The sequence below is a fragment of the Odocoileus virginianus genome, chromosome 7, assembly GCF_023699985.2.
Source record: "Odocoileus virginianus isolate 20LAN1187 ecotype Illinois chromosome 7, Ovbor_1.2, whole genome shotgun sequence".
Lineage (NCBI taxonomy): Eukaryota > Metazoa > Chordata > Mammalia > Artiodactyla > Cervidae > Odocoileus > Odocoileus virginianus.
Window position 1 is genome coordinate 63595576 of NC_069680.1, and position 20776 is coordinate 63616351.

Below are 20776 nucleotides of genomic sequence, written 5' to 3' on the forward strand. Positions count from 1 at the left end.
GTCAGTCACGACTGAAGTGACTTAGCAGCAGCAGTCATTTATTTGGAGCAGGAAATGGTAATCTACTCCAGTATTCTTGCCTGGGAAAAGCTGTAACTAGAAATCAAATCACCAAATTCCCCCACATGTGCTCTTAACATGTATGTAGCAAATATTTGACATAATTAGTCAAGAATTTTGATGACCTGGTACTGCACAGGTTCAAGAAGCATTTGTCAAGATTACCACTGACCCTCCTGTTTGCTCAGTTGTAGCCTGTATTAGGAAATCATACGCTTCCCCATATTAACGTTGATCTCCAGGAATAATGTTTTCCTACAAGCCGTGAAGATTCTTGCTAGTTAACAAAGGGCATTTTGTGAATCCCTTTCTGAATTGTTCTTTTTATTTGGGAAAAATGGCTCCTGTAGAAACTGTTTCTGTTTTGATAGTGTGGGGAGAGAGAAGGAAAGTGTTATCTCCTGGTTGATGGTTTAAGAACAGGAAGTTTTGTCTCCGGCTAGCCTCTGTAGACTTTGTCAGCTGTTTACACATAGGAGATGCCTTTCTGGTCCTGCATAACTTTAGAAACTGGCTTCTTTGAAGTTCTTGACTTGATACTTGATAAAGTGATGAAACACCGAATTGAAAAGATCCAGATCTAGAACAAAAGATGACAGCCTTTGAATAAATGGGCAGGTTAAGTTACATAATCCTCTCTGCCTTCACTTGGCATACAAAGCCCTTCCCAGGCTGACTCCAGTTTGCCTTTCTAGCTTCATTTCCTTTGCTGAAGCCACACCAGCCTGTTTTTCTCGTCTAGTTAACTGTGTGCTTAAACATTTCTGAGCCTTGGCCTGTGTTCTTCTTTGTGCTTGGTCTGTCTGATCCCTCTCTTCTCTGCCTGGCAACTGCTGTCTCTCCAGGCCCAGCTCCCTTCTGCTATGAAGACACCAAGTAGCAAAGGCAAAAAGCAACATTTATCTATCAGATGTGTGGAAAGTGAATTAAGGAAGTCTGGAGGCAGGAAGACCAGTTTAGGAAACAGTGCAATCCCATAGACCGAAGTTGTCCAGTATGGTAGCTGCTAGCCACAGCTACCATAAATTCAAATTAAACGAAAGAAGACAATTTGAAAAGGTTACATACCATGTGAGTCTAACTATATGGTGTTCAGGGAAAGGCAAAAGTGTAGAGACAGTAAAAAGGTCAGTGTTTTCCAGGGGTTTTGGGTGGAGAGGGATGAAAAGGCAGAACACAGGATTTTTAGGGCAATACCCTGCTTGATACCATGATGATGGATACCTGTCAATATACATGTGTCTAAATCCATACAATGTATAACACCAAGAGTGGAGTGTAATGTAAACTATGAATTTGGGGTGATTATGATGTGTCAATGGTAGATGCATCAGTTTTAACAAATGTACCATTCTGGTCGGGGGGTGTTGATAATAGGGGAGGCTATTGGTATGGGGACGACAGAGGATGAGATGGTTGGATGGCATCACCGACGCAATGGACATGAGTTTGGGTAGGCTCCGAGAGTTGGTGATGGACAGGAAAGCCTGGTGTGCTGCAGTCCATGGGGTCGCAAAGAGTCAGACACGACTGAGCGACTGAAATGAACTGAATTGGTATGGGGGCAGGGAATGTATGGGAAATCTCTGTATCTTTTCCTTAATTTTGCTGTAAACCTAAAGCGATTGTTTAAAAAATAGTCATATCTCCCAATTCATCCCAGACATAAAGCACTACCATGTGTAAAATAAATAGCTCCCTGTATAGCCTAGGGAGCTCGGCTTGGTGTTCTGCGATGACCTAGATGGGTGGGGTGGAGTGGGAGGGAGGTCCAAGTGGGAGTTATATGTTTGTATACACAGAGCTGATTCACTTCATTGTACAACAGAAACTAATACAACAGTTTCAGTTCAGTCCTTCAGTCGTGTCTGACTCTTTAAGACCCCATGGACTGCAGCACGCCAGGCTTCCCCGTCCATCACCAACTCCCAGAGCTTGCTCAAACTTATGTCCATTGAGTCGGTGATGCCATCTGACCATCTCATCCTCTGTCGTCCCCTTCTCCTCCTGCCTTCAATCTTTCCCAGCATCAGGGTCTTTTCAAATGAATCAGTTCTTCGCATCAGGTGGCCAAAGTATTGGAGTTTCAGCTTCAGGATCAGTCCTTCCAATGAATATTCAGGACTGATGGCCTTTAGGATTGACTCATTTGATCTCTTTGCAGTCCAAGGAACTCTCAAGAGTCTTCTCCAACATCACAGTTCAAAAGCATCAATTCTTTGGCACTCAGCTTTCTTTATAGTCCAACTCTCACATCCATACATGACCACTGGAAAAACCATAGTTTTGACTAGATGGACCTTTGTTGGCAAAAGAATGTCTCTGCTTTTTAATATGCTATCTACGTTGGTCATAACTTTTTTTCCAAGGAACAAGCGTCTTTTAATTTCATGGCTGCAGTCACCATCTGCAGTGATTTGGGGACCCAAAAAAATAAAAGTCTGTCACTTTCCATTATTTCCCCATCTATTTGCCATGAAGTGATGGGACCAGATGCCATGATCTTAGTTTTTTGAATGTTGAGTTTTAAGCCAACTTTTCACTCTCTTCTTTCATTTTCATCTAGAGGCTCTTTAGTTCTTCTTCACTTTCTGCCATAAGTGTGGTGTCATGTGTGTATCTGAGGTTATTGATATTTCCCCTGGCAATCTTGATTCCAGCTTGTGTTTCATCCAGCCTGGCATTTCACATGAGGTACTCTGCATATAAGTTAAGTAAGCAGGGTGATAATATACAGTCTTAATGTACTCCTTTCTCAATTTGGAACAAAACATCATAAAGCAATTATATTCCAATGAAAAAGTCTTAATAAAAAAGGTTAAATTTAATGAAAGTGAAATAAAAGTAATAATTCAGTTCCTCACTTACACTAGCCATATTTCAAGCGCTCAGTAGCCACACATGGTTAATGGCTGCTGTATTGGGTGGCACAAATGAAACAGAATATAAATAGAGCATTTCCATCGTAATGGAAAGTTCTATTGGACAGCGTTGCCCAAAATCAATTCCCCAAGTAGAAATGGCATTCATTCTACATAAATATGTTTTATGTGTTATACCTTAAAAATAGGACCATTCATTGTATGGAACCTTATTATAGGCTGAGTATTTTGAAGATCAGAGCAATTATGGATACTATCACCGCAGTTATGAATGCAGCTTAAAATAATATTTAGTGCCCATCACTTAAGTACTTAAAAATAGCTTTTAAATAAGTAGCCCTTGAATATGTTTTTACTGTCTGTTTCTCTTCTTCATTTACCTTTATCTTTACAACAGAGACAAAATATTTTAATAGAATTCATTAAAAAAAATTTATTTATTTATTTGGTTTGCCAGGTCTTAGTTGCAGCATGTGTGATTTCTGTCTTCACTGAAGCATGCGGGTTCTTTAGCTGTGGCATGTGGGATCTAGTTCCCTGACCAGGGATTGCATTGGGAGCTCAGAATCTTAGCCACTGGACCACCAGGGAAGTCCCAATAGAATTCATTCATTAGTAATTACCTCTACTGGGGTCAGAATACTTGCTATTTGAAAAACTATTTCAGTGGTTTTGCCTGGTGTATTCATGATTGTTTTATCTTTTTATCTTAAATCTTTGCTATATATCAGCCTTCTGGCATTGCTGCCTTTGAGGACATTTTACTTAATTGACCTACATGTCATTTCATTTTTTTCTTTCTCACAGTCCACTCCCTAATCCCTGCTTCACCCATTCCAAGAGCAAGTCCCATTAACTCTTCCTCCAAGAAAATGAATTCTCCATTTCTGCTTTCATGTCTTGTTTTAAGTCACTGCTATCATTCCTCTGGATGACTACAGTAGCCTCCTAACTGGTCATTCTGCTTCCTCTTGCCTGCAAAGATCACTTTTCCTTATAACAGGCAAAATGACCTTAAAAAAAAAAATCAGGACTTCCCCGGTTGCCCAGTGGCTAAGAATCCACCTGCCAGTGCAGGAGACACGGGTTCGATCCCTGAATTAGGAAGATTCCACCCAGTGCAGCCAAAACTTAAAAAGGAAATCAGATCAAGTCAGTCTCTTGTTTAGCTTTCCTGCTTCTTCTTGTACTTAGAAAAGATTCCAAATATCTTAACCTGACCTTAAAAAGCTGTTTGTGATCTAACCCCCATGCCTTCTTACCCAGCCTTATCACCACACCCCTCCTTACAGAGCTTTAGCCACTCTGGCCTGTTTAGGGGTCTTTGGGTATACCCAAACTTTCCCGCCTTGGGTCTTTTTCTTGCTTCTCCCTCGGGATTATTCTTTCCCAGCTCCTGCATGAGTAGTTCTTCAGCTTCAGAGTCTCAGCTCCAGTGTTACTTCTTGGTCCACTCTGTGGCTCCCAGCTACCCACTCCAGTATTCTTGCCTGGAGAATTCCATGGACAGAGGAACCCGGTGGGCTGTAGTCCACGCGGTCACAAAAAGCTGGACACAGCTGAGCTACTAACACTTTCACTTTACACTTTCTTTCACTTTTCACTCCAACCACATACTCTTTATAGCATCATCTTTACTAATGCCTGGCATGATTTGTTGTTGTTGTTTATTTATATGTTTACTTGTATACTGTCTCTGTCTACTCCCACTAGAATATAACTTCCATGAGGGCAGGAAACTTTGTTTTTACTTCTGCTTTGTGTCAAGTACCTAGACAGTGACTGCACAGGCAGTTGCATTCAGTAAATGTTAATAATGTTGAATAACTGAATACTTTCTAAAGGAGATTTAAGAGGAACTCCCCCAGTTCACTCACTCTTTCTCTGCTCTTGTCTCTCTCTAGCTTTCTATCTCTATGTGTACACATGGTGTGTAAGATAAAAGGGATTGCCATTTATCTAAGTGTGGGTATCTTTCTAAGCCCTTTATGCTTAGAATGAACTAGTGACTTTTTTGCTGCACTTCATCTTTTCCTTCGTGAAGTCATGTCCTGCAGCTTTTTGAATGGCTAAGTTTTGTTGGAAACTATAGTGAACAATACGTCTGGAAATATTCTGTCATGTTTTGATCTGAGAAACTCTAGAGAACTAGCTGCTGATCTGAAAGGCTTTTATTATGATACAGACTGTCTATTGTCTACAGAAGCACTGGCTATTACACAGTGGTATATGTGTCTTGCTTTTTCTGAGCTATTAACTTGAGAGAAAAAAACTTGTATTCATTAACTCATGCCTGGCTGGTAATTCTTGAGAATTATTTATTGTATTATTTATTTTAGCTGCCTTACTGTGCATTTGGCATTTTTTAAACTAGTTTTTCTTTAAACTCAATAAAAAGTTAAATAAATAATAGGATTGAGAAAATTTCCATTCTGGGTTTTAAAAATCTCACAAATTTCTGCATTGATACCTGGTTCATATTTGTGATTCAACATTCCTAAATAGTTTTATATTGATAAAAGAGTAAATTTCACTACCCCTTACATCTAAGTTTGCTTCTTCTATATTACTTTGTAATATGATATAGTTAAAGAAAAATTGACATCCAAGCCCTACATAGGAATGATTTTGAAGAAAGGGTAAGTATACATACTATTTGTAGTATAGTAAATACATGTACAGATACACACAATCTGGTTAATGTGACAGTATTTTAAATTTAAAAAGATTTTTTAACCATTACTTTTTGGAAAGATTTTGGTATAAAATGACAAATAATTACTGAAATAATTTGATAGGAAATAATTGCACCTAAGTAACCCAGAGTAATATGTTAATATTACTTTTTAAAAGATAAAAATTAAAAAAAAAGATAAAAATTTTATATTCACATTTCAGAAAATTAGAAGACAGAGCATACAGATACAGATTCACTCAAAATTTTTCAAGCATTAATAAACACATTTTGTTTTATATTCTTTCAGGGTTTTGGCCTTATGCATAATGATTTTGGGGTTTGTTTTAATCATAGTGTACTTATTATTTTTTATTTATCCTTTTGAATGAATTATAACATCATAAACATTTTCCCATAGTGCTGAGTCTTTATAACCATTGTTTTAATGACTGCATAGTACTAAGTCTAAAGATATATCTTAATTTAATTACATGTTCCTCATTGTTGGATAAGTTTTTTAAAAATGTTTTTGCTTTTTTAACTAGCATGATAGTGAATATTTTTTAAAATATTGTGATTACCACACTTGGTATTATTGCTTATAGGGTATATTCTCATAAGTGGAATTCTTAGATAGTACAGTTTCATTTCTTAACACATATTAGCAAATGCTTTTTCAAAGAGAATGTACCAGTTTACATTGCCACCAGCAGGGGGTAAAACTGTCTATTCCATTACAGCATGTAGCATTATATATGATTTCAAGTTGCTCTATGACTGTGTGGATCACAACAAACTGTGGAAAATTCTTCAAGAGATGGGAATACCAGACCACCTAGACCTGCCTCCTGAGAAATCTGTATGCAGGTCAAGAAGCAGCAGTTAGAACTGGATGTGGAACAACAGACTGGTTCTAAATCTGGCAAGGAGTATGTCAAGCCTGTATATTGTCACCCTGCTTATTTAACTTATATGCAGAATACCTCATGTGAAATGCTGGGCTGGATGAAGCACAAGCTGGAATCAAGATTGCTGGGAGAAATATCAATAACATCCGATATGCAGATGACACCACCCTTGTGGCAGAAAGCCTTTTAATGAAAAAGCCTTTTAATGAAAGTGAAAGAGAAGAGTGAAAAGTTGACTTAAAGCTCAACATGCAAAAAATGGAGATCATTGCATCCAATCCCATTGTTTCATGGCAAATAGATGAGGAAACAATGGAAACAGTGACAGACTTCATTTTCTTGGGCTCCAAAATCACTGCAGATGGTGACTGCAGCCATGAAATCAAAAGATGCTTGCTCCTTGAAAGAAAAGCTATGACCAACCTAGACAGCATATTAAAATGCAGAGGCATTACTTTACCAAGAAAGGTTCCTATAGTCAAAGCTATGGTTTTTCCAGTAGTCATGTATGGGTGTGAGAGTTGGACTGTAAAGAAAGCTGAGTGCCAAAGAATTGATGCTTTTGAACTGTGATGTTGGAGAAGACTCTTGAGAGTACCCTGGATTGCAAGGAGAACAAACCAATCAATCCCAAATGTTCATTGGAAGGACTGATGCTGAAGCTGAAACTCTAATACTTTGGCCCCCTGATGGGAAGAATTGACTCCTTGAAAAAGACTCTGATGCTGGGGAAGATTGAAGGTGGGAGGAGAAGGGGACGACAGAGGATGAGATGGTTGGATGGCATCACCGACTCGATGGACATGAGTTTGAGTAAGCTCTGGGAGTTGGTGATGGACAGGGAAGCCTGGCGTGCTGCAGTCCATGGGCTCACAAAGAGTTGGACACTACTGAGCGACTGAACTGATGATTAGGGAAAACATGTTGATTACTAGTTAAGCTGTGTATTTTCATATATTTGGCTCTAGTTTCAGAGTTATAATTACTTCACATATTTTCCCAGTTCCAGTAATGTCAATTATTTTCTGAACAGACATTTTTAACCCAACTAATTGGATTCATGTACTTCGTGTAGTCCTTCAGAGATTGGCAGTTTATGATTAAACATAAATAAATAAACACATACATATTCTCAATGATGAATTTCTTTTTTTCCCTCACTGTGCTCAATGATGCCTTCAAATTAATTACTCTAGAGAAGGGGTTATACTTTTATGTTTGTACTCCATGTTGTTATCCAAGTGTATTATGAAAGGAAATACAGGAGCAATCCTGATAAGTAAAAAAAAAAAAACCCAAAAACTAGAAATTTTCTTCAAATCTAGAAGCTTAAATGATAAGATTGTTTGTGATTTTTCCCATATGTTTAAGTAATAGTTTTAAAAGTCTGAGAATTTATAGTTGAATTGTGAATCTTTTTTCCCTGTAGGTTGGAAAAGAGACTGTTCAAACCACCGAGGATCAGATTTTGAAGAGAGATATGCCACCAGCATTTATTAAGTAAGTAATTAAACATTCTTCTATTGCTAAGCAGAATAGTCTTTTTGTTAGGAAAGGAAAAATAGTGACTGTAGCAGGAAATTTTAAAATATAAAGCTCTGTTTACAGTTGAAATTTCAGTTTTTCATTTTTCAACACTCAAGTTTTCTACTGTTGATTTTATTCATTGGTGTTAAATATTTTTGACATAATTTTTAACCAAACTATGATTTCTGAATTTTGTTTTTCAGAGTGGAAATGATTTAGAAACATTCTGATCTTAGCATGCATGAGTCTGGATTTTGTGCTAAATACTTTTGCTCAGAAATAACAGTAGATACAAACTCAAAAAAAGTATTGTAACATATTTCAGTAGCATTTTAAATTTAAATTTCTAAACATTTTGACCTACCCTATCTAAAGTAAGCAGAGTTACTAACTTTTGATTAGTTAAAGCTTCTTTATGACAGTCAAGTCCTAAGTAAAAGTAAAGATTGATGCATAAGACAAAGTCATTAAGAATAAGATGACTATTCAGTTAAAGAACAAAAGAGGCAAAGAATTTGAATTTGAATTTGAATAGGCAATTCAAATGAGAGGAAATCCAAATAGCCAGTAAACCTATGAGAAAGTGCTCTATGTCATTAGTCACCAGAAAACTACAAATTGTTCTATTATAAGCTCCTAAATTAAGAAGTCTGATGTTGTCAGTTGTTGGTGTGGATGTGGAGTAACTGGAACACCCGTATGCTGCTGTTGGGAATATAAATTGGTACAACCACTTTGAGAAACAATGTGTTATTAGTAAAGCAGAAGATAGGCAATTTCACTGCCTCCCATGTTCCCTAAAGAAACTTATACCCTTGTACACTAGGATCTATATACAAGAATACTGATATCAACATTGTTCATGATATCATTTGTCTATCTACATTGGAATGGATAAAAACAATAATGGTATAGTCATCAGTTGAATATTAGTAGTAAAAAGGAATGAGAACATCTCATTTTAAAATGGTTAATTTTATGAATTAAAAAAAAATGAATGAATCTCAAAAATAATTAGGGAAGTGAATGATAGAGATATAGATATATAGGTGGTGGTTGTTGTTCGGTCGCTAAGTCCTGTCCAACTTTTGGTGACCTCATGGACTGCAGCATGCCAGGCTTCCCTGTCCTTCATATCTTCCAGAGTTTGCTCAAATTCTTGTCCTTTGAGTCGGTGATGCTATCTAACCACCTCATCATACGTAGTAGAGTCCATTTATTTAAAGTTCAAAACCATGTAGAAATAAATTGTGTTGTTTAAGGATGCCTGTAACGTAAAAAGATAAAGGTGAACAAAGAAATAACACAGAAGTCTGAGTAGTAGTGTTTCGAGGATGAAAAAGGAGGGCTATATCAGGGAGAGGAATGCAGGGGCTTCTAAAGTGTTAATAATGTTCTATTTCTTGATTTAACTGTTCAGTTACATGAGTGGTTATTTTGTAATTATACATAGGCTTTTGAAATTTTCTGTATCTATATGATATATCACAATTCAAAATAAAGCAAAAAGTGTTCCTTTATTTTTATCTTCCTTATGTTCTATTATTTTCATTGAGCAGATGTAAAATTTCACCCATATTGGTGCCTTATTTCTAACTTACTTGAGTGGGTGCTTCTACAGAACTATGTTTTTGTTAATTCTGCAGGATGTTCATGTGTTAGGAAGTAAGGCACCAGAAGCATCTGTTTTGTGGGAGTATCTTTTCAAACTTGCCTTCCTTGAACTTGGTGGCCTTCGAGGTTTCTTCCAGGTCTAACCAGTATGAGCCTACTTTTTGTGCCGTCATGGTAGTAATTAAAAGTCCAATGCTGGCAGTTAAATGTATTATAATTAAACTTGCATTTACTTTATAATAAAAACACAACTCTAGCTTATATCCATTCATCCCTCACCCCCTGGAAGGTACAGAGCATGGTGAGATAGTGTATAGGGAGATTCAATATCTGGTAAGCGGGACTTGATGAACCTATAAAAAGTTCCTTTCAGCCCTTCACATTCAAGTCTATGAATATCATTTGATTGGTAAATGAATTTCTTCAGGAAACTGATTTCTGCTTGTTCCCAGAACTCAGTCTGTAAAGAATCTGCCTGCATTGTAGGAGACCCAGGTTCGATCCGAGTCGGGAAGATCCCCTGGAGAAGGAAATGGCAATCCACTCCAGTATCTTTGCCTGGAAAATCCCATGGACAGAGGAGCCTGGCAGGCTGCAGTCCACCGGGTTGCAAAGAGTCGGGCACAACTGAGCAACTAACAGTTCACACTTCACTTCCAGAGATAAACTTTTGAAATACGCTGTGTGCTGTCTCACAGGCATCCTTGGGGACTTAGAAAAATTAAGGAGTACCCTAGTTGTGATGACATTCTCAAAAGAGTGGGTAACTTTAAAACAAACCATAACTTCATTGATCACCCTTGGTGGTAACTAGGTCCCCAGCCCCTTACTCTGGTAATGGAAAATTTAAAGAAAAGAGTTAAGGATTTATCCTATCTTTTCAGAGCTTCCTCAAAAAATTGAAAATAGAACTATCACATTATCCAGCAATTCAACTTCTGGGTATTTATGTTAAGGAAACAAAATTACTCATCTTGAAAATCTGTCTGCACCCCATGTGCATTGCAGCATTGTTTACAGTAGTCAAGATATGGAAACAATCTAGGTATTCATCAATGGGTGAATTGGTACAGAAGATGTGAGATATATATTATTCAGCCATAGAAAACAAGAAAAGTCTGCTGTTTGTAACAACATGGATGGACCCTGAGGGCTTATGCTAAGTGAAATAAGTCAAAGAAAGGCAAATATTGTATGATTTATATGTGGAATATTTTGAAAAATGAATTTGTAGGTATAGAGAACAGATGGGTGGTTGTCAGAGGTGGGGAGGTGGAGGGATGTGTCAAAAAGCACTGACTTCTAGTTATAAAATAAATAAGTCCTGGAGATATAATGTAGAGCATGGTGAATATAGTTAGCAATACTGTATTGTATATTTGAAAGTTGCTAAGAGTAGATCTTAAAAGTTCTCATCAAAAGAGAAAAAAAATTATAACTATCCTTTCTCTCCAATGTGTACTTTATTTCACAGTCACCTAATAGCCCTAATTGATGAGGGGAATTCTAACCAATAAATGGGGAATAAATGACAAATTAGAAGTCATCTTTGTGTAACATTTAATGAAACCATTGATTTAGGAAAGGATCATCAGTGGATGAAACCATTTAGAGGTTTTAACCTTTATCATACTATGTGGGGAAATCCTTGGTTTCCTTGGGGAGTCGGGAGAAAACATTGTGTTATGACCAACTGAAATAATTACTGAGCAGTTTTTTAAAAGTACATGTCTTGATATGCCACACTCTGAAATGTTACCTGAAAATAACCTGGTGTAGAGAAATAATATGACTGTAGTTATCAACCAGATATGGGGAAAAATAAATATTCTGTAGTTTAAAAGATCAAGCCTCTTTATGCTTTTCTTTTGAGTGCAAAATGAAGCAAAAAATAGCTTTAGTAGATGCCTTGACTAGGATGGGGAGGGGACAGAGCGGGAAACAGATGGAAGCAATTAATGACAACCTTGGAACTGTTGAGTAGGACATTCTTTTGGGCTGTTTGGTTGATGTTTGGAAGTTTCCAGGGCATGATAGACTGGAGCTTCCTCTGCCTACACTTTCACAAGAATTTCTAAATAGTGTCTGCTTTGGGAACACTAAAAAATAAGCTTAAAAATTTATTCTTAGATCAGTCTCTTCTAGATTGTTAAAATGTCAGGGCTAAAGAAAACAGAAGACTGATGATCTATAGATGGATTTATACCTAAGCAATCAGATGTAGATGTAGAGATTTTTTTAGGGAAAGATATGTCATTTTCAGATTCTTTGACTTTATCAGCTTTTGGGGGGCGTCTCAAAATCAAATCATAGTCTATTTGTGTGACTAACAATTAAAGGGGCATGCTGGAATGTTATAGAATGTTTTAGTATCAGTTAAAGATTATACATTTGGGTTGTAACTGTTGATAAGGGACTTCTATTGCTTGGCAATTTGTTGTTATAAAACTGAGAGCCATTTTAATATAGAACAAGATTTGCGTTGTCACAGGTAGACTTGCTCTTGGGTGGAGCAAAAGTTATTTGATCCCTGACTGCACTGGCAGATAGAGTTTACAATTTACTAATTTTACAGAAGATTGCATCAATAGCCACACTGTTGCACAAGAGGTGTAGAGTTGTATGATGATTGCCATAGAAACTGTGATCTTGATAGACTTCAGAAGTGCCATGGTTATGCTATACTGTTAAAATATTGGTTAGACTCACCCTATAAGAAGTCATTTGTTCCTTTAGAATCTGGCAGCAAGAGATTCAGCTGCCGTACTCCATGTCTGTATTTTGTGTCATCGTCATCAATCATTGTTATCAGGCAGTGGCAGCAGCAATAATATTTATGTGCAATTGATTGATTAATGGGCTAGACATACTAATTGGTTAATTGAGTATTTACTGATGACTTTTTATGTGTGTAGCGTGCTAAGTGCTACATAGAATACCAGTTTTTATCATTCTTATTATGAATGATCACTTGTAAGATGTATTACAAATTATTTATTAATAATGATAAAGTGCCAAAGTTTGCAAGTGCTTGGTTTTTTTTTCAATATAAATTGATCATATTCAAGATCACGTATATAATAACATCCCTCTCATTCCAACCCACTAGGTTTCGGTTTTTTCCCTTTACCTTTTATTGAAGTATAATTTTCACCAGCTTTTTATTATGCTTTCTTTAGTGGAGGAGAAATTAGTGGAAATATGGATATTGTGGCTGAAAACTGCATAATTCCAGGTATACCCAAGGGGGTAGGTCATATATGATAATTTTATTCTTCTGTGTATCGTGGAGTAAATAAGGTGACCTGCTATTACAGAGAGATTTTTTATTTCCTTTTTTAATATTTATTTATTGGCTGTATTGGGTCTTTGTTGTAGCACATGGACTTTCTCTAGTTGGTGGTGTGAGGGCTCTCCAGTTGCTGACCATGGGCTTAGTTGCCCTGAGACATGCAGGATCTTAGTTCCCTGACCAGGGATCAAACCTGTATCTTCTGCATTAGAAGGTGGATTCCTAATCACTGGACCACTAGGAAAGTCCCTGCAAAGAGGTTTTGGAGAAAATGCTTTCAGTTCAGTTCAGTCCCTCAGTCGTGTCCGACTCTTTGCGACCCCATGAATCGCAGCACGCCAGGCCTCCCTGTCCATCATCAACTCCCGGAGTTTACTCAAACTCATGTCCATCGAGTCAGTGATGCCATTCAGCCATCTCATCTTCTATCATCCTCTTCTCCTCCTGCCCCCAATCCTTCCCAGCATTAGAGTCTTTTCCAATGAGTCAGCTCTTCGCATGAGGTGGCCAAAGTATTGGAGTTTCAGCTTCAGGATCAGTCCTTCCAATGAACACCCAGGACTGACCTTCTTTAGGATGGACTGGTTGGATCTTCTTGCTTTAAGAAGTTTAAAATTGAAGAGCTGTAAAACAGACTGATTTGACTGTAATAGAAGTTCTGAGGAGTGCTATCATTTTAGGTAGAAACGGTAGGAAGACGTTTCATGTAGGAAGTGGGATTTGGGAGGATAGAGGGAGGGGAATAAGGAGCATACTGGAAATGGGGACAGGTGTGGTGAGAAAGGAAAATACTCCAGGTGGAGTGAATAGCATGAGTCAGTCATGGGGGCTGTGAGGAAAGGAAGTCACAGTGGGAGTGATGGGAATTAAGCTTGGGTAGCTGGGTTACATGATGCAGCCCTTGGAGGCCAGGTGGAGCAATTCGAGTTGGGTGCAGGGAAACTTTGCACTTCTTGAACAATAAGTAGAATGACAAGATGAAGGTGGTTTTTCAGGAAGATTCGTAGCCGATACAAGGTGAGTAATAGGTAGGTTTTAGTGAAGGAGAGTAAGCTGTATGTCAAAATGACCAGATTCATTTCTGTCAGCATGGATTTGCTTCAGGTTGATTTCTTACAGGTAACAAAATGTTTATGGCAAACTATTTTATTTGCCTCAGAAAAATTGCTGTTGCGGTATACAGTGGAATTTCATTCTTATTTTTGCAATGTAGCAGAAGTGGATAAGGAAGGCAGTTCTTGACTCTTATCCAGGGGTGTTCAGTGTCTGAGTATGTAAAAAAGTGTCACTTGTGAGGTGGTCTTGTGAACTTATTTAAAAGGTTATAGTGCATTTTGTCTGTTGGCAGGCAAATGACAGTTTCATTTAGAGCTGGGAAGTGTCGCCACTCTGTCTCAGTGCTGCTCTGAACAGTCTGCTTGAAATCATCAAAACTTGGATTGAGTCACTAGTTTGGACTATTTTTGAAACATATTGTAATGTTTATGCCTATCAAATAAAAGAATGTTCCTAAAATACTTTGTAAAAGGATGTATGTAGTATTGGAAATGTACAGAATGGCCATTAATCATATTTCCTAGGAAATTGTCTTGTTTTAACCCTTGAACTTTATTAGTTAAGCACAGTTAAAGTCTGTATTTGATATAATTTTATCTTGACTGATATTCATGTACAAAGGAGAAATTTCTAAAGGATTTAAACATGCTTACACTTAATTTAGGTCTCTTCTGACCAAAAGTAGTAGTGATGTATTTTTAGATCACAAGCCCTCATATTTAGCTTTTGTCATTGCTTTGATCTTGAGCACTCTGAATAATTTGTGACGAAATCTGAATTTTCAAACACTCTTCTTGGTGAAAGTGGTCAGCACATCTTTTTAAGTATTAATTCTTTGATTAATACTCAGTGCACTTTGCTTCTCTGGGGCTAATGTGTGATTCTAATTTTTTTTTTCCCAAGTTTTTTTGTGATCCTTCCCATTGTTGCTTTAGGCGATTTTTGTCCCTTAACATAGATGACCAAGTAGCTGTGAGATAATCATTCACATCTGCCAGCTGGTTTGTTGCACCTTTGACCTAGAGCAAGCACTCAGACTTTAAATAGTTCACCTTTGAACTTGCCATATTAAACATAGTTGAGTACTACTTGTTTTTCATAGACTTTCTCAAACAAAAATGATTTAAGTTTTGAGTCTTCTCAGTAGTGAACTCTGAGTATTTTATTAACTCGTGGGAGAGTTCTAAACATGTTGGCAGGGATTTAACCCTTATTTTACTTTGTATACCTTAATAATTAAGAAGTAAACAAATAATACTTTAAACATGTGATACTTTGGTTTCCATTGCCAACAGACTAGTCATAGTAACATGATTGAAGAAAACTCAAGGGGCCAAGGGAACTCACATTTATTGAGTATGTATTATTGGGTGAGGTACTTAACGTATTTTTATTTTCTCATGTAATTCTGAGAACACCAACTTCAAAGTATTAATACATTCATTTTATAGATAAGAAAACTAAGGTTTGACAAACATTAACTCACCCAAGTTTGCTCATGTAAATGGAAGAACATGTTTCCTATTGATGGTCTTGTGGTGTCCAAGTGCATGTACTTTCCATAATCTGACTTCCAAGAAGTCATGTAGTCCACCCCTCTCTTTTTCAGGCAGTAATAGCTTTACGGGCTTTCCTGGTGGCTCAGATGGTAAAGAATCTGCCTGCAATGCAGGAGACCCTGGTTGGATCCCTGGGTCGGGGAGATCCCCTGGAAAAGGGAATGACTACCCACTCTAGTATTCGTGCCTGGAGAACCATGGACAGAGGAGGCTGGCAAGCTATAGTCCATGGGGTAACAAAGAGTCAGACACGACTGAGTGACTTTCACATTTTCCTTTTTTTTTTTTTTTAACTAACTTTATACCACTCTGAGGACAACTATTTACAGTTTTCCTAAGTATTTCCAAAAGAGGAATTTTACAGATGTAATTTGTGATGTACTGCACACACAGTTCTTAACTTATATAGAAGTTAAAGTCATAATATTTTAAAATTTAGAAGAATCATAGAGATTATTTAATCCAACTGCTTTATTATATAGATGAATTGAGGCCACTGGCTGCCCCAATACTACCCTGCAAATATAAACAGAAACACTAAAAGTAATTAGTAACTAGAATTCCCTTAATTATTACCTTCACTGTTGCTATAAAGGTCCATTCTCAAATTAAGACGTTCGCAAAATTAGCTGTTTTTTTCTTCATCTACTTAAAATCTTTATTGTTCTTTTCTTAGTAGATGCAAGAGAACCTTATAAAAATAGTTCTATTTCTGTTATGGACAATATGCATAAAAATGAGAAGATTTTTTTATTAAATAATATTCAGAAACTTATCTGAAGGATAATTGCTTTGTATATTTTTTGTGCTACAAATAAAATACCTTTGAAATGCATGTATAAATAATGTAAATAAATTTTAGCTATGGAAAATAAATTAAATTCCAACATTAACAAATTGAAAAAAATAGCTCTATTTCTTGAGTACCTGTTATGAGCTGGTACTTTGTTTTGTTATTTAATCCACCTCATCTTGCAGATGAGGAAGCTGAGACTCAGAGTAGTTCCCAGTAATTTGTTGAAAGTTACCCAGTACATAAATGGCAGAGTTAAGGTTCAAACCCTAAACTATCTGACTCCCAGGCTTGTACTCAATCTAGCATGCTAAGACTGTTTCTTGCTCTTCCTTATAAGAATCTCTCCTCATAACATATTAGTTATTCTGAGGCTTAGATGAGTGAGAATATGTAAAAATACCTGAAAAAATATTTTTCATGATTATTAGCTTCCTTCTTGAACTTCTCGATCTTTTTTTCTCAATCATTTTCTCCAAATAAACTCAGTTACTTTTTAAGCTTTTTTCATAGAAGAGTCTCCTCTAATTTATTCTCCTGTAGTAGTGCCTTTTTTAAAAATAAAAATTATGATTGCTTGTTTTTATTTAATACCTTTTCTGTATCTGCTCAGATAATCATGCAATTTTTATCTTTACTCTGTAAGATGGTCTTTGGTCTACTCCATAAATACCAGCTTTTCTGAGGTGACCTGTATATGCATTTCTTCTTCTTTTTTGGCCACTCTGCATGGCTTGCTGGATCTTAGTTCCCCGGCCAGGAATCAAACCTAGGCCCTAGCAGTCAAAGTATGAAGTCCTAATCAGTGGACCCCCAGGGAATTATCCCACCTGTGCATTTCTGAGACAAACACTATGTGATTGTGCTTTAGAAAAGAAAATGCAGTGCTAAATTCAACTTTAATATTTTTAAAAGGCTTTGCTTCTTAGTTCATGAGGGGTCTTGGTCTGTAATTTTCTTTTGTTATTCTATTTCTTACCCTGTTTGTTATCAAGGTTATTTTAGTCTCATAAAATAAGATTTCTAGTCTTTGAAACATTTTATATAACAAAAGGATTGTCTATTCTTGAAAGTTTGGCAAAACTTCCTCTGGGTCTGGTGTCCTTTAAGAGGAAGAAATTGGATTACTCTTTCAGATTCCTTTTATTATCTAACTCAGGTTTTAAATTCATTTTGAGTTAGCTTTAACAATCTGATTCTTTTCTAAGAAATTATCCATTACGTCTATCCTTTTTTGTTCAGTATCGTTTACTTCTACTCTTTTTCTTATCATTCTTATGGGGGGGATTTATATTTTATTATTTTTTCCCAAAGTCTTTTTCATTAAATTCTGCTCTTATGTTCATTATTTAGTTAAGTTTATTATATGAATATCTTTATTTTCAATATTCTGTCTTTATGTTCAGTATTTCTTGTTTTTAATAAATATATTTTGAGCTCTCAGTTTTGCTCTAAGTCTGACTACAAGTTTGTAAACAGCGTATAGGTACTTATGCTGCTGCTGCTGCGTCACTTTAGTTGTGTCCGACTGTGCAACCCCATAGACAGCAGCCCACCAGGCTCCCCCGTCCCTGGGATTCTCCAAGCAAGAACACAGGAGTGAGTAGCCTTTCCCTTCTCCAGGGGATGTTCCCAACCCAGGGATCAAACCCAGGGATCAAACCCAGGTCTCCCGCATTGCAGGTGGATTCTTGACCAGCTGAGCCACAAGGGAAGCCCACTTCTATATAGTAGTTCAGCCGTAACTATTTTGTAATTTTGATGTGAATTTCTCTTACGTATGTGTATTATTTAGTAGTACATTTAAAAATTCTTTTTACTACAGGCATACTTCAGAGATTGTGGATTCAGTTCCAGATTACCGCAGTATTTACAATAAAGCAAGTCACATGAATTTTTTTGTTTTCCAGTGTATATAAAAGTCATTTACACTATAGTCTGTTAATTGTGCAATAACATTATGTCTAAAAAAAAAAGCAATGTACATACCTCAATTTAAAAATATTACTAAAAAGTACCAAAGCAATTACAGTAATAACATCAAAGTTCACCATAACAAATATAATAATGATGAAAAATCTTGAAATATTGTTAGAATTATCAAAATGTGACACAGAGACATGAAGTAAGCAAATGATGTTGAAAAAATGGTGCCTATAGTTTTGTTCAACACAGAGCTGCCACAAACCTTCCAATTTGTAAAAAACACAATATCTGCTAAATGCAGTGAATTACAGTAAAATGAGATATGTCTGTATCTTTTGATTGTTATATTTTTGATTTAATTGCTTTTGCCCAGCAGTCAAGATGTATTATTGATTCTTTGAAATTCTGTGACATAATAAGTGGTCAGTGTTGGTAAGTGTACTGTGTGTGTTTAAAAAGAAACTGTATTTTCTTCTGCTTGGGTATAGAGTTCTCTTTTTATCAATTAGACCAACATATAAATATTATTGATTTGACTTGTTATATAGTCTTATTGTAGATCATACATTGTTTATGATTAAGGTCTGTTGAAATCTACAATAATTATAGATTTGTCAGTTTTCCTCATAATTGTCCATTTTAACTTAATATGTTTCAAAGCAGTATTATTTAGTCATTACAAGCTTATGATTCTCTGGGTCCTAAATTATGTTCACTATTTTGTTACTATCCTTTTTTAAGAATGACTGTGGCTTGATGTTAAGCCTACTGTTGACTTTTATTTCCAGATTTTGTTCTTTTTATCTTTTTTAAACCCCATCTTAGATTTTGTCAGTTTTCTTCATAAGTAAAAATATTTTCTTATTGTGTCTGTGCTCAGTTGTGTCTGACTCTTTGCAACCCCATGGACTGTAAACTGCCAGGCTCCTCTGTCCACAGGATTATCCCAGCAGGAATACTGGAGTGGATTGCCATTTCTTCCTTAAAGGGATCTTCTCAATCCAGAGGTTGAACCCACTGGATTCTCCTGCATTAGCAGGCTGGTTCTTTACCACTGAACCACCTAGGAATCTCTTATTATGTCTATTCCACTTCATTTGTGTTTAGGTATTTACACCTCTGCTGTGTCATTACATCAGCAGTCATTACATTCTGCCGTAGAATAGTGATTGTTAACTTTTTTCAGCATAAGACCTTCAAGTGATAATGGTAAAACTATTACTAGTTAATTAAGAATATATAAGAATATTCTTATATATTATATAAGAATATATATTATTAATATATATAATATATAATAATATTATATAAGAATAATATAAGAATATTACAATGAATTTATAATGTTTTAAAGTAGATTTTGATTTTATTTATCATGACAACATCAACATACATTTGAAAACTACTAGTATCTGTAAGACACACTTATTTCTATGTTATCTGTTTCTGCCGTAACCCTAGCATGATATGGAGGAAAGACCAGAGGAGCTGATGGACCTGTAGACAGCAGTGTTCTTGATTAAACCTTGCAGGCTCTGAATCTCCTCTTCCTTCACAGATGCTAGATTTGAACAGGAGGTGAAAGAAGGTGGGGAGAAAGACTAGGTCTAGTCATTCAGGCTTTAAAAGATACAAAAGGTAGTGACTCATACTGTCTTTCAAATAACCTGCCACCAAGACTTGAGGAGGATGTAACTTGGGCAGCAGTGACACTTCAAACCTTCCCATCCCCACCATGCTGCTTCTCCTTCAGTTATCTCTGGGCTTTGGTTTTGTTTGAAGGGTAAGTCGAAACTGGCTACATAGCCTTCTAATATCATCTGAAATAAAAGAATTTAGTGAGCCTTTGATGTTTATGGGTGTTTCACCTCTGTTATCTCAATGTACATGTTCTAGCAAAAAAAGTTTGGTGTTGCCCTTGAAGGGTTTTGAATTTTTTCAGTATGACTCATGACTCATTGTGGTTTTTAATTTTAGTCAAAATTACTGTCACTGTGTTAGGTATGGAAAGGAATGATTTGTCGATAAGCCCTGTAGGATCTTTAAATCTAGGAGCCCAGGGTTGGAACAGTGTGTTACCATGCAGTGTACACATGGGTCAGTTGATGCTGGGCATTTGCTACTTGAGCTAGATTAGAGTTTATCATTGTACTCAGTGTTCCTGACTCCCTCCTAAGAACTGTAACTGCTTGTGGTCTTCACTCAGGTTTCTGGATGACTAATGGCTAAGGCTCCCTGACCTTTCTCAAAATGGCAATGCCAGGAGCAAAGCATATTGGTTTGTCCTGGGTTGCCACAGAATGAGTCTAGCTTTTGCTATTTTAAAGTAAAATTTGTGCCAAATGGTGAGTATATAAAAGAATATTTTCACATATTTCCCTGAGTCTTTTGATATCTGTATATATATTATTATCATTTCCTAAAAATTTTATGTATATGCACAAAAGATATGAGGATAGAATTGGTTGATTAGAGGCCATAC

The 20776-nt window shown here is 36.5% G+C and overlaps 1 protein-coding gene across 2 annotated transcripts in view; it reads left to right on the forward strand.

Annotated features, from left to right (window-relative positions):
* Positions 1-20776, forward strand: part of VCL (vinculin) — a 108381-nt gene that overhangs the window by 31579 nt on the left and 56026 nt on the right. For both annotated transcript variants that reach the window (XM_020914488.2, XM_020914490.2), the window contains exon 2: positions 7957-8027. In XM_020914488.2, the coding sequence (XP_020770147.1) occupies positions 7957-8027 (71 nt within the window). The remainder of the gene's footprint in view (positions 1-7956; positions 8028-20776) is intronic.